This window comes from Macroventuria anomochaeta (genome assembly GCF_010093625.1).
Source record: "Macroventuria anomochaeta strain CBS 525.71 unplaced genomic scaffold BU25scaffold_14, whole genome shotgun sequence".
NCBI lineage: Eukaryota > Fungi > Ascomycota > Dothideomycetes > Pleosporales > Didymellaceae > Macroventuria > Macroventuria anomochaeta.
Genome location: NW_022985375.1, coordinates 654,626 through 669,806, shown reverse-complemented (window position 1 = coordinate 669,806; position 15,181 = coordinate 654,626). Strand labels below are relative to the sequence as shown.

Sequence of the window (15,181 nt, the reverse complement as noted above, 5' to 3'; positions counted from 1 at the left end):
AGGCTTCCGCCAGGCTACCCCATCACAAACCCCAGATTCACCCTCAAGATCTCAGGCTTCAAATCGCGCTGGAAACAACCCTAGCCCTACACTAACCAAAACACACTCTTTCTGCGCGCGGCCCCGTGATATACTGCGCCGAAGACACACACGACTCCTGGGAAACGAACAACTTCAAGGACGTCGTGGTTAAACTCGGGTCGCCAGTCAAAGAGGAGGTCAGGACGTGGGAACCGACTGGAGAGACGTACGTGGCACTTCACACAAAGGCGTGGACGAGGTCATTGGGTGCTTGGGAGGGGCAGGCGGGCGCTGATCCGACGAGGAAGATGGGGGAGGTGGGGTTGAAATGATCAAGGGGTAAACGTAGATACTTTCTGCATCTTGGGGAGATTCATAAATTCTCTATCAGCCTCAGGAGATGAGATAGACTACTTTGGGTATATACATGAATTGGACGTCGATCTTTCCAAATCATCTTTCCAAGATCTGTCTAGGAAAGTCACGAGCTCCTTTGTGATATAACATGATACACCAGCTTCCCAACTCTTCAAAGAGAGCTGGAGGCACACAAAGATTACAAACTCGTCCCCCACCCCTGTCTAAACATCCACGCCGTCTTCGCAGCCGCCACACCTCCCCAAACTCCCACTCCCAAGTCTTCCCAACCCAGTGCCCAAACGCACCCCGCAACGCCCCAACTGAAACTCAGTGTCTCGAGAATCAGCACAACCCTCTCGCTGCCCCTAATAGAATCGTTGAATTTCTCTACGAACGGGATTTTGGTCTGTGTAGACTCGTTCCAGAAGTTCGCCATATGTGTGCGTGCGGTGTAGAGCCCGGCGCCGAGCGCCAAGCTGGTGACGCCGAGGGTTGTGGGGGTGTGTTTGGAGGTGAAGAAGGGGAGGACGGATGCAGCTAGGAAGGAGAGCGCCAGCTATAAATCCGTTAGCCACTGAATGCTATCAATGCGAGAGATGTCTACACGCGTGACGTCTATGAGGACAATTTAGGGAAGACGTACGGATAATGTCCCGCTGGTCTGCGTTGTGCGCGTCTTGTGCAGGCGCTGGGCTGCAGTGTTACTCCATTCTGCTGCCTTCTTGGATTGCTCTTCGTATTGCTGCAGCCGCGTGATGTTTTCCTTGCACAGGTAAAGACCGTATGCTGAGAGGGCGGAGGCGAAGAGCAGGGGCGGAAGGGTGCTAATGGTGGATATGGAGTCGCTCATAGTGGATTAGATGCTCTAGATGCTGTCCGGGTTGATGTTGGACGAATACCGGCGGTATGCAGAAAGTGTCGTGCTCTGGAGGAGAAGTGTAATGTTCAAATGATGCAGCTTGATCGCCCTCCTACGTCATGTTCCTGGGCCAGATCTCGCGTATCGATTGACTATGGACAGGGGCCCAACGACCCCTCCATGATTCCCAATAATTTTGACGATAGATGCCGAGGTGAACAAAAACAACAACGTCCAATACCAAGCACCCACGATGTCGAACCCCGAACACCTCAATACCTCCGAACTAGGCACAAAATCCTACTGGGATGCCGCCTACACCACCGAGCGCCAGAACTTCTCCTCGAACCCCGACGACGAAGGCACAATATGGTTCAGCGATGCGGGCGCTGAGGAGCGCATGCTCTCTTTTCTCGATACCCTGTCAGACGAAGGACAACTACACAAAGACAATACAAGCGACGAGACTCCAACGCGGTTTCTGGATCTTGGGACAGGAAACGGACACTTGCTGTTTGCGCTGAGAGAGGACGAGTGGGAGGGGGAGATGGTGGGTGCGGATTATGCGCCGCAGAGTGTCAAACTTGCGAATGAGATCCGCGAATCAAAGGGCGAGGAATATACGGACATTCAGTTCCACGAATGGGATCTTCTTGGCGAAGAGGCGGGAGCTTGGTTGGGTGATGGGTTCGATGTGGTGCTGGACAAAGGGACGTTTGATGCGATCTGCCTTGCGCAGGAGACCGATGCACAGGGGCGCAGGATATGTGAGGGTTACAGAGAGAAGGTGGAGAAGCTGATCAAGAAGGGTGGCAGGTTTTTGATCACGAGTTGCAACTGGACGGAAGAGGAAGTCAAGGGGTGGTTTGACGTGGAAGGAGGCGAGCTTGTGTATGAGAGCAAGGCGAAGTATCCAAGCTTCACATTTGGTGGGAAGACAGGGACAAGTGTTTGCACGCTTTGCTTCAAGCGCAAGGCCTGAGCTCCCGAAACTGTTCGGCTGTTCAGCTCTTCGGCCGCTGTCTGCGTTGACTAGACGGCCCGCCGCCGTATCCTTGACACCACCAGCCACTTCTTCCGCTCGCCGATGTTCTCTCTCCCTCCGTCTCGCTCCTTCGCCCAGGGCCGCCGCACGCCGTCTGCGTCCATCTCGTACATCTCTTCCACCTCGAGCCCCTGCTGAGGAACCACCTCCTCAAAAAATGGTACAAGCTTCGCCCGGCCCGTATGGAACCCGGCTATACACAGAACCCTGGCATCTGGGACATCTGCGAGGAAGTGGAGCATCGACTTTGCCAGATTCTCGTGCTCTCCGAGCATCCATAGACAATCTGCTGCCAGGACGCGTGTATATTTGTGTGCATTCGTACGAGCGAAGTCGGAGGAGACGTCTCCCCAAAGGTGGCCTTCGACGGTAACTCGAGACTGGAAGGGTTCATTGAGGTTCTTCGTGACGTTGGTCTTGGCGGCCTCGAGGATCGGTGGAGCTGGGTAGTCGGTAATAGTAACCTTAGAGAATGGTCAGTAAAAGATATACCTAAACAAAACAGAGCTTGCCATACTTCTCTGGCGCCAGCGAGTGCACTCATAACACCGCCCAGCCCTACCCCTGCATCGATGTTCCATCAGCCTTCTCTTCTCTTTCTGCGCTCAGCCCAACGCACCTGCACCAAGCTCAATCACACTCTCGCCCTCCACGTTCCATAATATCTCTTCCTCCTTACTCATCCACCACTCGCCGTTCTTCCGTCCCTCGTTTCCAAAAACAGCTATCGGCGTAGCCGGCCCCTCCTCTGGCCTCCCGCCTACCAGCTCAGCCATCAGCACACCAGCATTCCACAGGTAGTGCGCCATCTTCCGTCTCTCCTCCTCGCCATTTATTTCCGCAGTTCTGAACTCGAGATTGCCGTGTCGCGCGTTCTTGTATACGATGACAGTGTCTGGGTCATCGCCGTGTTGGTTCTGCAGGTCGTCGGTGAAGACGCCGCCAAGTGAGGAACCGAAGATGTCTTCTGGGTCGAGGTCTTTGCCTTCCGGTCGCCGGAGGTCAATCAACGTGGGGAGCAGCATTGCGCGTGTATGCTAGTGGTGGTATTTTGATCGACTTTGAGGACGACGGAGAGGCCGCGGATATGAGGTGGGGCAGCTTGTGTAGCGGCGACAGGGATATCGCGTTGGAGCATGTCAATGAGCTCATCATCGACCGAGCGCGATTGCGGACCACCGAGGTTACACGCATATAGATCTTGCGCCACTACCACCACTCAAAGATACACTTTTTGTATACATCTACTTCTCCTGTAGACGTCAATACTGCTATAAACTCTTGCGACCAATAATACAACCACACTACGCCTGATATACCTACACACTCTTGATAAGCATCAGCTGTTCCCACTGCCAAGCATGGCTTCATATTCATTCAAGAACCCGGCCACATACCACTTACTGAGGTTCGCGTTTTTTTTTTACAATCATTCCGTCCACAATCTGACACATGCTAGTTATGGCACCCTCCTCGGCTCCACGCTCTTCCAGTCCTTTATCGCCGGCGTCGTAGCCTTCAAAGTCCTCCCGCGGCCCCAATTCTCCACACTCCAAAAACACACATTCCCTGTGTACTTCACGCTCCAAACGGTTACACCGCTCGCCATGCTGCTCACCTACCCGTCCGGCGCATCTCGTTTGGTGCCTTACCTATCGTCCACGCCCGTTCTGCAATCGCCGACAGATAGGCTGAATGTCTGGCTCGTTGGCACGATGCTGTTCACTGCTGTTGCGAACTTGGTGTATGTTGGACCCAAAACAACGGAGATTATGAGCGTGAGGAAACATCAGGAGACGCGGGATGGAAAGGCGGCGTATGACAAGGGGCCGCATAGCAAGGAGATGCAGGCGTTGAACAGGCAGTTTAGTATCTTGCATAGTATTAGCAGTGTTACAAACCTTGTGGGTCTAGGCGCGATGGTTTGGTATGGGGCGGTTTTGGGCGCGGGGTTGAGCTTTCAACATGTTGCGTTGTAAATGTGTAGGCGCGGTGGAGAAGACGACTTGGAAGCATGTCTGCGGTAGTGCTGATTGATTGGTTTAACGTCCTATCTGAGTCTAAAACTATGGAAGACGAACCTGCGGTAGTGTATATATAGAGAAATGTCTATAAGAGGATGCGTAAGTGGTCGCTTGAAGTCTGTGTCTGTTCGATAGCTGCAATGACAAATGCACCTCAATGAACACCATGGGTCTAAGCCATATGGGTGGGATATTTGCGTCTTCGACGATCACTCCATCCCACTCATCTCCCGTACCAATCGAACACTATCGGCCTCCCTAACCCACTCCTCAATCCTCGCCCCCACATCCCCTACAAGACGCTCGTACGTCTCGTTCACAAAGAACAGACTCGTGTGTGCAGCTACTTCATCCATGCCCTCCATGTACACGCGGACCCACGTGGGATCTTTGTGCCCAGAGCTATCCTTAGGAGGCAGCATGCAGAACTTGCCGAGCTTCTTCTCCTTTTGTTTCTTCTTCTCTAACTTGGTTTCGCTCGATTCGGCAGTTTCAGTGGTATTGGAGGTGAAGTTTGAGTCGGTTATGGATGCTTGGTCGTCGGGCGAGGCTTGGCTGAGGATTGCGCTGCGGGAGAAATCGTAGCTCGAGTACGGGCTGCGAGAGGGTGAGTCACCGAGTTGCATGATGTGGAGACCAGATTCCAGACCCGGTGTCTCTACATTCAATGGTTCCTGGGCGCTGGCCGTGGTGTCTTCGCTTGGTGGATGGTACTCCCTCCCTTCGAGTCGCGCTTGTTCTCTTGCCATCCTCTCCTTCTCTTTCTCCAGCCTTAGCTGCTCTCCTGTCAACTCGGATTTCGATTTCGGTTGCTGGAGCGGCACTGTGGCTTTCTGCTGGCGTTGCTTCTCCCATTCTTCTTCGATGTCTTCTCGCTCGTTGATGATTCTGTTGCGCGCTCTTACTGCTTTATGGTATTCTTCGAGTGCTTCGTCATGCTCCCTTTCAGCAGTTCGTCGTTGAGTTCTGTCCGTGATCTGCGCGAGGTCTACAAAGGGTGGCTCTTGTGGTATGGGTGGGATGTCCGGTAGAGCTGGACCTTCTGTGTCCTGTTCTGGGAAGCTTTTCTGCGGGCTGGTCGCAGAGAGAATGTCTTGCGGCGTAACGGGAACGATTTCTGATCCACGGTGCTCCTTGACATCGATTGATAATCGTGGAGGAGTGCTTGAACCTGAGTTCACCTTTTTTAGATCTTGTTGTGTTTCTGTGATAAGCCCGCTCGCATCACTGTCACCATGCTGCAGTGCTACGCTGCCCGGGCGAGAAGGCGATGGACTCTTTGGCGATTTAGGCTTCTTCGGCCTGCCTGTACTCGCAGTATAGTAGTTGACAAACCGTATCCGTGGCGGTGATTGCACATCCGGGTTGCCCATTCTCCGTTTTGTCTCGTCGTCCTCTTCAAGAGCCCGCACCCTTGCATATCTGTCTTTCAGCTCCTTATAGTCGGCCATGGCACTGCCAAACTCAAAATGTGACTTGACTAGCCCCTTTCCAGCCTCCTTGATGTTATTTGAGTGCTTGTTGAACCAATGTAACGCATTGTCCAAACCTTTGCGCACTGGTAAGTGAACATCGTTGGTGAATGATGGGTTGTAGTTGGGGTCTGCAGGTTTTGGGTTGAAGATTGTACTCATCCGGCTAGGCTTGGTTCCTGTCGAGGGCGATGTAAGTATGTGATCTTGAGGTGGTGGCACTTTTGTGAAGATGCTGCCTAGTCCTGCTTTGATAATGCCAGGATGCATGCCAACAAAAGGGACATCAAAGTTGATGATGCCGATAATGCGGTGACGGAACAGCAAAGCAACATCTGCAGCAAGTAGTCCCCCCATGGAGTGACCAAGAAGAATAACGTCCGTCCATTGGTCTTCGTGTGGTGCAAGCCTACCATAGATCAGTCATACATCTAGTAAACGCTAGTGTATTGGAAGCTCACCATGCAGAGAACTGATCTCTGGCCTGCTCAAGACTATATCGCGCTCGATATCTGGGGTAGATCTTGGTATGAACCACGTGCGTATCCGCGAGTGTTACGGTGACGAGATTGTGCACGTGCGCCGGGAAGCTCCTAAAACTTGTCTCATTACCCATGAAGCCATGGATGTACACCAGCAGTATACGGCGGCGGCCCGTATTCTCCAAGGTAGGGTCTGGGATCAGCGATTGTGTCGATGAAGATCGAGGATCCTGTGACGACATAGCCATGACCGATGTGTAGCTGGGAGGTGAGCTCATCTCGTTTGATTGTGAGGCTCGTGGTGGAAGAGGCGGCGGTGCTCTTCTGTTGTTGCTGTTGGCTTCATCCTGGTTTGCGAGATTCGACAGCGACGTCATTTTCATTTTGGGCGAGCGGTGAGTGGCTGCGCATAGCGCTGAGCTGGCACACAATCAGGAAGGATGCATGGTTTGTCAATTCAGGTGGCTACAGAGAAAACGTGTTTGGTGTCGACCTGAGAGTCGCAATAGTGGCGGTGCAGAACGCGCGGGGTTGAACGTTGAGAATCCGACAGCAGCTGGGCTAACTTCAATGTTTACGAAGTACGACAGCAATACGACCGCAAATCAGCGTGCAAACCACAACAACGACGAGAAGCCTCCGAGATTCGATTCTGAGATGCAGAGCCTCACTTTCACGTGAGCAACAATTGATCTCTTCACGTGAGCAGCGACGCGTGGATGGGGACGAATTGCGACAGATCACACGAACAAAGGGAAATTTGGCCGTGCAGTCCCGCAGACATCCCTTCCCCGTACGATAGCGCTAGACTACTGAAGCAATTCGAACGGATCCCCAGCCAATCGTCGAACCCTGAAGGGGGATGGATAGCCAGACAGCCGCTCACGCTTGGCAATACATTTCCGAAGCCACGCAAGGCTGGAAGCGGCATGGTGTTGTAAGGAACAGAAACAGCAGGCTGACTCTTGTTGGTAGTGTCCGTCGCGCAGAAGGTCGGGTGCAACGACGGAGGGTAGCTATTATAGGATGGTGGCGCGTAAAGAAATGATCAGACTTCTGCGCGTGGGTCTTGCGGGAGCTTCAAAAAGGCGCGTTCCTGAATCTGCCATGGATGTCCGTTGACGGTTCAGGTGGTGCGAGGGCCTCCTTCTGCTGCAGGGTCGGAACGGCAGGTGCAGCCTGGCTAGCACTAACGAGGGGTTTGGACGGCAAACATGACCTGCAGACTCAATGCACTCTCCACTTCACTGACTGAGAGTTCTGAACGGCAACAGAATGCTGCTGTGCCTAAGCGCAGAAGCGTGAATGAAGATCAACACTCCCCCCTTCAAGCGTTTCAAGCTTCCTTTAACACGCCCCTCGTGGTCAGAGTGTCTCTGCGCATCATTGTACTGGAAATAGAAGAGCCCACGGACGGGGGCCCACCAGTATACGAAAGCAGGCCAATCTCGCTTCACCCAATCCCAGCAATCAGCGCGCCCGTCCTACAGCAAACAGCCCAGGCTCTCGCTGCTCACTCGCCGCTGCTTGCATCTCTTTTCACCTGCACGGCGTGCTTGTCTCCAGAGCCCTCGTGCCTCTCCACCTCACCCAAACTTCCACTGCGACGTCGACAAACCGCCCTCCCCAGTGCGCCAGGCAACGGGAGGAGAACAGAGATAGACAGTATTGCGTACCTTTGTTTATAGTGCAGGACTTTGCGCGCAGGCCCCCTTAGGTTCAGACTGCAACCTTTAGTCCGCCCCGTCGCACACCACGCCTTAGGCCCCCGCCCCGTCCGCCTGTTGCACCATCCACACAGCGCACCGACTGTAGCAAACCACTCGCCATAGCGAGCCTTGCTGTCTCATAGTCCCGGCCCCCGCCCACCTGCTCGCGTAGGTAAACACCATCGCGCAGCTCATGCTGGTCCATTGACCGCGTCCAGGTGTGTACAGTGTGTGCTGCATCGTGATGCGCCGCGCATTCTAATCGTTGCTCTCACCAGTCACTCCTTCACCAGCCAGAGCTTCCAGAGCTTGGCAGCCGTTCGCTTCTCGACATTCACTCGCAAACCACGCGCACCATCCATTGCATCCATTGATTGGACTCCTGCATCGGCCAACGCCTATACGTCCCCTCATTAGCACCGCCTAGCATCGCTTGCGACTAACACCAACTGGATTCAATCATTCGATGCCCATGTTCCGCGAACACATCCAATCCATCATCACTACCACTCTGGAAGCATCGTTTGCGCGCAAGTAGCGTTCATCCATGGACCACATCATCGCACCTTTTAGATCTAGAGTCGACTCACGCAACCACCGCCACGCGCAATATACACTAACAGAGAAAGAGTTGGACAGGAGAACGAAGCCGTACGAGGAAGAGGAGGATTACGCAGACGAGCCATTGTTGATTAGGGAGCACAAGAGACGGACTGTCATGAGTAACTCGCACCGGAGGTTCCATCGAAGGGCGCCTCAGGCTGGCACCAATGTCAAGACTGTGAACGTCGAAGTTGTTGCTACACTGGACACCGCTGGAAATGTGGTTGCGCAGACTACTGTAACCCAACCAGACTCAACCGTTCCGACCGAGGCCAGTCAAGTGCTACCAGTCACAAACGCTACGGATGTCTCAGCGCCGTCCGCGACACCTGAGCCATCTGCGCCGACGGCAGCAGCGGCAACGACAGTAGCATCCACACTAGAAGTACCATCAATAGCATCTCTGCCGTCAGAGACTCAACCAACAGTACCCTCAACACCATCCGAGCCATCACAAGCCTCTGTGCCATCGGTATCCGCTGAGCCAACCGTGGCTACTGTCGTCGCTCTGCCCTCCGTGGCATCTGTCCCAGCCGTGTCCAGCGTGTCTCTTCCATCGGTTCCGTCCGTACCAGCATTTCCAAGCACCCTGACAGTGCCCGCCTATCCGTTTGCTTCTTCAAGCGTTGGGGCAGTTGTCGCCGATGCAGTCGCTGCATCGTCTTCAGCATCAAGTGCTGCGGCTAGCATTGAACCATCTATTGTTGCCGCACTGACCGCAGCAAGCACTACGAACTCCACGGTATCCAGCATCTCCAGCACTACTTCGTCGATTGCCTCGTCAATACTTGCCTCTTCGCCCACACTACTCTCCACCATGAGTGGGTTCACCTATTCGTCTTCCTCTGGAGTGGCCGCATCACGAACTGCCATCTCATCCGGTACCTCGCCCTCAGTATCTTCGCAATCAGGTTCCTCACCGTCAACTGCTGGCTCCTCGAACCGCGCCACACCGACAGAGTCCCTAGATGCTGCTGGCTCTTCCTCTTTCTATGGCAGCGGTGGTCCCGGCTGGGCTGGGGGCAGTGGAGCTGCGACAGCAGGCTCACCCGCAAGTACAAACGCCGCCGCCGCCGCTGGCGACTCCGTCACAGGTGGCACTACGCCTCTTGACACTCCACGGGTTGTGGGTAGTGTAGTGGGCAGTTTGGCTGGTGCTGCGCTCATCCTTGCGATCATCTTGGTGCTGCTTCGTCGCCACAAGCGCAGGCAAGGTGGGGCACTTCAGCTCACAGATAGCCATCCCGCAGACAATGAGCAGGCAATGCGACAGGTACAGGCACCTGCCCCAGCAAGAGCCAGTCTTGTACCTTCCGCATTTCTCAATCGCTTTTCCGGACTCTCCAGGTCGACGGCCGACACCAGCTCGCCTACAGAGCGCAGCTTCCAAAGGGTCTCAGGACGCAAGCTGCCGTCTGCTTTCAGTGAAGGCATGACCTCAGATCAGTTTGCACGAGGCGGTCATACGTCCGACCCCTTCTACCAAGACGACCATGGCACATGCGGCGGACCTGGAATGAACAAGGAGTACGGCGGAGGCTTTGGCAAAGAGATTGGCGAGACGTCTTTTACTGGCGGCGCGGGCACATTGAATCTTCGGCCCAGTCCGGCGAGGACACCAGTCATTCGTCACCCCAACGAAAACCCCTTTGACGACACGAATCGATCCACCCTCAGCCCACCCATGTCACCAAACCCCTTCTCGTCGCCAAACCACGATCTACCACCTCGAGCCGCTCTCGGTAGAAGTCTCCACTCCGCCGATGGCTCACGAAGCTCGCGCTTCACCGAAAACGTCTGATGAATTTCCTCTTGTTCTTCAGTTCTTACTGTCGCTACCCGTACTCTACATTACGACGCATGCATGTGCAAACAACTTCTTCTGTACCTGCTTCGCGCATCAGCATTGATCGATGGTCTCCCTCTGTGCATACAGCATGGAGCCACTCGATCATCACACCCTCATTGCACAAGTACTGTCATTAATCAGGCCGCAATACGGCTCTACGCGTAATGTCTTTGTCCGCATGTCCACATCTCGCCTTGTCAATATTCTATTCTTCATAACAGGCCATGTTGTTGGTGGCTGTGTGTGTTTCATACCCCGCTTGTTGCCCGACGTGTTTGTTTGTTGCGTTTGGCCGCGTGTAGATACTCCCTGCCGTGCTGTCTTTGGTTGAGACCAGGTACGCTAGCCTGTGTATATGGCTGTTCATGTTTGTCACGCATAGGGAAAGGGGAAAAGAATGATCATCTAGAAACCGATTTGGGTTGGTCCATGTAGATAATCAAAGCGCGCTTGCAGGAGTGGCGGAGTGGGGGAGTTTTGAGCGAATGTCAAAAGCTCTATCTGTCAGCATTGTATACGTTGTTCTCCCAAGTGACGTGATCTATGGACTTGACCTGCTTTGCTGTTTTCAAGACCGATGGCCTTTGCAGCAGAGCTCTAATTACAGGCGATATTCTGGCCCACTGTCCATCTATAAATAATCATCATTCGTTGCACACTACAACGCTTCCTGCTGGACATCGAGAACTCAATAGTGAGGCGGAAAACTCTCGACGGACATGCAGAACATCATGTGAGAAGACCAGAACTTGAGCCCAATACTTGAAGCCTTGTTCCAGATCGAATCTGTATGCAGCTCCACGTCAGCCTTCACATTTGTATTATTGTTACTATAGCTGCTCGTAAGAAAGACAAAGGAAGACTGGTCTGATGTTTCGGGCATACTTGGAGCTTTTCCTTTGCGATAAAATTGCAGTGCATTTTCGCATGAATCCAAACATCGTCTACCGTGATCCGCACGCTTATTTCATACGTCTACTAAGCATGGTTTAGCGCATACAGGACCGCCATACTTTCCATGTTGCAAACTCCAATGAGCTCATCTAACATCTCCAACATCGTCCGCCCATCTTTGCTCGTATCTAGAGTAACCTTCCGACGCTCTTTATCGCGCTGCCGGAACTGCACCGGGCTGCCCGCTCCCTCGACGGAAGACAGCCGAAGCGTCTGCAGATTCTGGACCGCTTTGAACGTAGTGAGTAGAACAAGCCAGTTCCCCGTCAACAGACACGCGTTGGTAAGGTTTATCCGTTGCAGTGTTCCAGCATGCGTCTTGATGAATTTCGCTAGATCGGATTCGTGGACCGTGAGGTTGCATACGTGCAGGCTCTCGAGTGTCTCGAGCTGGATAGAGTCAGATAAAGAGCGCATAATTCGTGCTCCGTACTGAGAGATCTGGGTCTTGCGATCCAGCGACAATGTCAGGTGCGTCAGATTTGGAGCGCTGCTGATGAAGCGACTCAAGCCGTTCTCCCATCCTGGGAGTCTGTGGTGGCCGTTGTGCGCCGCAACGACCGACAGCGTCAGAGTCCTCAAGCCCGCGAAAGGTGATCTCAACCTCTGGAGGTACTCAAGTGGCAATTGCAATGCCGGATACGGCACGTTCGCGCACTTGCTGAAGACGAAACCCTTCTCTTTCCCCATAATGAAAGATTCAAGCTCGATGCCGCTTTTTAGTATGGCGTCAAGCACGGCTCGCAGACATCTGGAGCGGAAGACTTCGTCTCCCTCCGGGACTGCGATGGTCTTCCAGCCAAGCGGCTCATTCTGATGCGCACGAAAGCGTACAGTCTTCAAGTTCTCAAGGCCTATTATTCCACGAGCAAGTCTCTCTGTGATACACTTCGCCTGCCTATTTGCAAGCACATCATCATACAGCGTCGATTCTAGCACAATGTCCTGATCCCTAACGGAAGACACCTTATCGAAGCGTTTCGGCGGTGGGAAGATTCCGATTCTGGCAATCTTCGTCAGGTCCTTGTAGTTGCGATGGTTGAGCAGTCTGATCTCAAGTGTTGTGACTTGGTTAGACAAGTGGGTTTGACTTGCCACATGTCCAAGGCGATCCAGCGACGGCGAACCAAGTGTGGTGATGAGTTTCGTGAAGTACTTCTTTGTGAAGGTTGACAGACTCAGCAGGTGAAGTCGTTGTGAGGTCAAACGGAGTGTTTGATATTCAGGTAAATCCAAGCAGGCTGCAATGATATCGAAGACCTCGGCGGGGAGGCGCTCGAAGGGTGAGGTCATGTCCGAGAGTCATCCATCGCTTCTACTTGCACCGTTTTCAGAGTAGATAGCAGGAGAGTGTTCTGCTGTCTATGTCCACGTCATGTGGGTGAATGTTGCCAAGGATGTATGTCGGTGGAATGTTCGTGGTGTTTCCTAGCGCTGGACGTCAGTGTCACTGACCAGGGTTCGATGAGGTGTGGGCCACGAGGCGCAGGTGCACAGACGTGCAAGGAAAGAGCAGCGTCTCCACTATGAAGAGTCCCCCACCATCCTTACCTCACACCCCCTCACTACACACTACTGCCCCTCCGTAGAGACACAGGCTCTGCATTCACCCTTTGCACTCACGTATTCACTGCCTCGTCAGGCACACAACACTCATTTGACCACCTCCACGCCTTCCGCAGGTACGGATCGCTCTTTTCCGAAGCACCGACAAAGACTGACGTGTATCTAGGCACTCACCTGCAACCACACAACACCATGGACTCAATGCGGAGCCTGAACAAGTCGCTGCCAAAGACAAAGCGGCAGCCAGACGTCCACCAGTCGTTCAAGAACGCCGCCCTGCAGCTGACCAACCTCTACAAGTCAGCTCTGGCAGACGTCGACCGAGCCCGCAGCGACGGCTACCAAGAGGCCCTCGACGACCTCCTCACTTTCTTAGATAAGGAAAACGTGGGAGTAGGGGATGGAGAAGGCTGGCGGATACGGCAGTGGGCAACAGAGCGGCTAGATGGACCCCGACACGCAAACAGCGACGAGGATGACGAGAACGATATGGACGATAAGCGCGCCCGTAGTTCCTCGCCCATCATGGAACGCAACATCAGCCCCGAAGCAACCCGCACCCCTGATCTCCACGCCGACGCCGCGCAGCGGTCTGACTCTGCTCCGCCCGTGCAGTTGGAGGCGTCCGTCACCGAGCCAGAGATGTCGCCGCTGCACCAGGTCTTCCAGTTCTCTGCCCCGCAACCGTATCCTTCGAGCATCAATACCGAGAATGCGTTTGGCGACTTTTCTGCTGCTGCGAGGAGAGCACTCCCCACGTCGAGGCGCGAACGACATTCGAACCGATCTTCGTCACGGAACCTGCAACGGACTGCTACACAGAACCTCTTCCAGCTGGGTCAAGGCGCGGGTCAGAAGCGGCGAATGATGGACTCGTTCCACCCCGATGGGTCCAACGACCGACGAGATGGCCCTGGAGGTGGTCCTAAGCGGGGGCGCATGACATGAGGACAATCACCAACAGGCGGACGGGTGTTGACAACCCGAATACCTCCTGAGTCAGGCACGATGAGTTGAGAGCACGACAGAAGACAGGAGGACAGCATAGCGATGTGCTCAATGGTTACGGGCATGAGCACATACAATAGGCGCATTGGTTGGCGGATTTCATTATGCATCGGGTGGAGTTGCTGATCTGGCATTGTGCGGAGTTTACTATATATATACCATGGGAACATCCCTGTTAGTGTCGATTTCGGAGCAGCAGAGATACCATACAGTTTTTACTTGCGTTTGGGGGCTGGGTCAATCCTGGGCCATGAAGAAAGAGGTGAAGAAAGAGGTGAAGAAAGACATGAAGTCAGTAGTTGTTAATACTATAACGTATCGCTTCCGTGTTGTTTCGAATGTATCGCCGAGGTGGCAGAAGTCTGACTACCCTCCCGGGCTGCGGCTTTAGCTTGACTTTTGCAACGCAACTCTAAGGGCAGAAATCCTGAAAGATGTCTTGTCGGGCCCATTTCAGGTACATCAAACCTGATGGATCTGCATGATGCCCTTTGTGTTTTTGGACATTTGAGAAGACTGCAGTATGTCTGTCTGTCGTTTCGGGCGTGTCCGGCTCGCTCGCATGTAGGTATTGATTGACCGTGGTATCTGCCAAACGCCGTGATAGTGCTGGAGGCCCCCCACCGACACCGTAGTCCTACAACCCTCTTGCTCTCGTCCCCCACCTGGGTATAGCACTTCACGCAAACCACCTATATACGCCCAATCCTACAAACACCGCGCTTGTTGTTGTAATCGCCGCCCTCCTGCTCCCCAGTCCAAACACGCTCTTGCTTTGTCTTATAACGGCTTCTTGCGCTTTCAGCTGAGAATGACCGGATACATATGTGAATGCGCCGAGGCCGACGAACGTTGCGCTGCCTGTGTCAAACGTCAGCCACTGTTGCTGTCACGCACATTGCCAGTGCTAAACAAGTGCCAAGCGTTGAGCTCACCAACAACACGGCAAGGCGTGCAGTCGTCGAACTGCGCCCTGTCTTGCTTCAGAGCCTCTTTGAGGGTAGGTGTTGCGACCTCGTTTGCCATGGTTGCCGTGATCTTTGGTCACTTGGAGAAAGTCGAGATGCACGTCGGACCGGCGCAGGGGGTCCACTTGCATTGTGGCTTGAGACCCCCGCGGCCAAATGCAAGCCGACGCGATCAACCCAGGGCCAACCCCACCCCACGTCTTCTCGAACTTCACGTCTTGCTCTTCGCATCTTGCTCTTCGCATGGCGATCACGTGACAG

The 15,181-nt window shown here is 53.9% G+C and overlaps 9 protein-coding genes across 9 annotated transcripts; 4 read left to right on the top strand and 5 right to left on the bottom strand.

Annotated features, from left to right (window-relative positions):
- Nucleotides 1–383: 383 nt before the first annotated feature.
- BU25DRAFT_410388 (uncharacterized protein) lies at nt 384–1,320 on the bottom strand. The gene is made up of 2 exons (XM_033706274.1): nt 1,025–1,320; nt 384–937 (listed from the first exon to the last, which is right to left on the bottom strand). The coding sequence occupies exons 1-2, from the start codon at nt 1,229–1,231 to the stop codon at nt 578–580; spliced, it is 567 nt and encodes a 188-aa protein (XP_033562486.1). The 5' UTR covers nt 1,232–1,320; the 3' UTR covers nt 384–577.
- Nucleotides 1,321–1,379: 59 nt separating this feature from the next.
- On the top strand, nt 1,380–2,247 carry BU25DRAFT_43188 (S-adenosyl-L-methionine-dependent methyltransferase). Its single transcript, XM_033708683.1, has one exon. It carries the CDS (start codon nt 1,494–1,496, stop codon nt 2,220–2,222), a length of 729 nt encoding a protein of 242 aa, XP_033562485.1. The 5' UTR covers nt 1,380–1,493; the 3' UTR covers nt 2,223–2,247.
- Nucleotides 2,248–2,272: 25 nt separating this feature from the next.
- BU25DRAFT_339853 (uncharacterized protein) lies at nt 2,273–3,310 on the bottom strand (the record flags this gene model as incomplete). Its single annotated transcript, XM_033702788.1, has 3 exons — nt 2,273–2,749; nt 2,803–2,849; nt 2,905–3,310. 3 exons carry the CDS (start codon nt 3,308–3,310, stop codon nt 2,273–2,275), a joined length of 930 nt encoding a protein of 309 aa, XP_033562484.1.
- A 154-nt stretch (nt 3,311–3,464) lies between these two features.
- Nucleotides 3,465–4,454, top strand: BU25DRAFT_391986 (uncharacterized protein). Its single transcript, XM_033704635.1, has 2 exons — nt 3,465–3,693; nt 3,745–4,454. Exons 1-2 carry the CDS (start codon nt 3,647–3,649, stop codon nt 4,262–4,264), a joined length of 567 nt encoding a protein of 188 aa, XP_033562483.1. The 5' UTR covers nt 3,465–3,646; the 3' UTR covers nt 4,265–4,454.
- Nucleotides 4,392–6,813, bottom strand: BU25DRAFT_43196 (uncharacterized protein). Its single transcript, XM_033708690.1, has 2 exons — nt 6,243–6,813; nt 4,392–6,190 (listed from the first exon to the last, which is right to left on the bottom strand). The coding sequence occupies exons 1-2, from the start codon at nt 6,644–6,646 to the stop codon at nt 4,519–4,521; spliced, it is 2,076 nt and encodes a 691-aa protein (XP_033562482.1). The 5' UTR covers nt 6,647–6,813; the 3' UTR covers nt 4,392–4,518.
- Nucleotides 6,814–8,519: 1,706 nt separating this feature from the next.
- On the top strand, nt 8,520–10,376 carry BU25DRAFT_431075 (uncharacterized protein; the record flags this gene model as incomplete). Its single annotated transcript, XM_033708638.1, has 4 exons — nt 8,520–9,396; nt 9,427–9,535; nt 9,575–9,630; nt 9,670–10,376. The coding sequence occupies 4 exons, from the start codon at nt 8,520–8,522 to the stop codon at nt 10,374–10,376; spliced, it is 1,749 nt and encodes a 582-aa protein (XP_033562481.1).
- A 594-nt stretch (nt 10,377–10,970) lies between these two features.
- BU25DRAFT_410381 (uncharacterized protein) lies at nt 10,971–12,800 on the bottom strand. The gene has a single exon (XM_033706273.1). The coding sequence runs from the start codon at nt 12,669–12,671 to the stop codon at nt 11,403–11,405; it is 1,269 nt and encodes a 422-aa protein (XP_033562480.1). The 5' UTR covers nt 12,672–12,800; the 3' UTR covers nt 10,971–11,402.
- A 128-nt stretch (nt 12,801–12,928) lies between these two features.
- On the top strand, nt 12,929–14,248 carry BU25DRAFT_367022 (uncharacterized protein). The gene is made up of 2 exons (XM_033703862.1): nt 12,929–13,060; nt 13,111–14,248. The coding sequence occupies exon 2, from the start codon at nt 13,137–13,139 to the stop codon at nt 13,890–13,892; it is 756 nt and encodes a 251-aa protein (XP_033562479.1). The 5' UTR covers nt 12,929–13,060; nt 13,111–13,136; the 3' UTR covers nt 13,893–14,248.
- Nucleotides 14,244–15,015, bottom strand: BU25DRAFT_410379 (uncharacterized protein). Its single transcript, XM_033706272.1, has 2 exons — nt 14,888–15,015; nt 14,244–14,813 (listed from the first exon to the last, which is right to left on the bottom strand). The coding sequence occupies exons 1-2, from the start codon at nt 14,976–14,978 to the stop codon at nt 14,632–14,634; spliced, it is 273 nt and encodes a 90-aa protein (XP_033562478.1). The 5' UTR covers nt 14,979–15,015; the 3' UTR covers nt 14,244–14,631.
- Nucleotides 15,016–15,181: the final 166 nt, after the last annotated feature.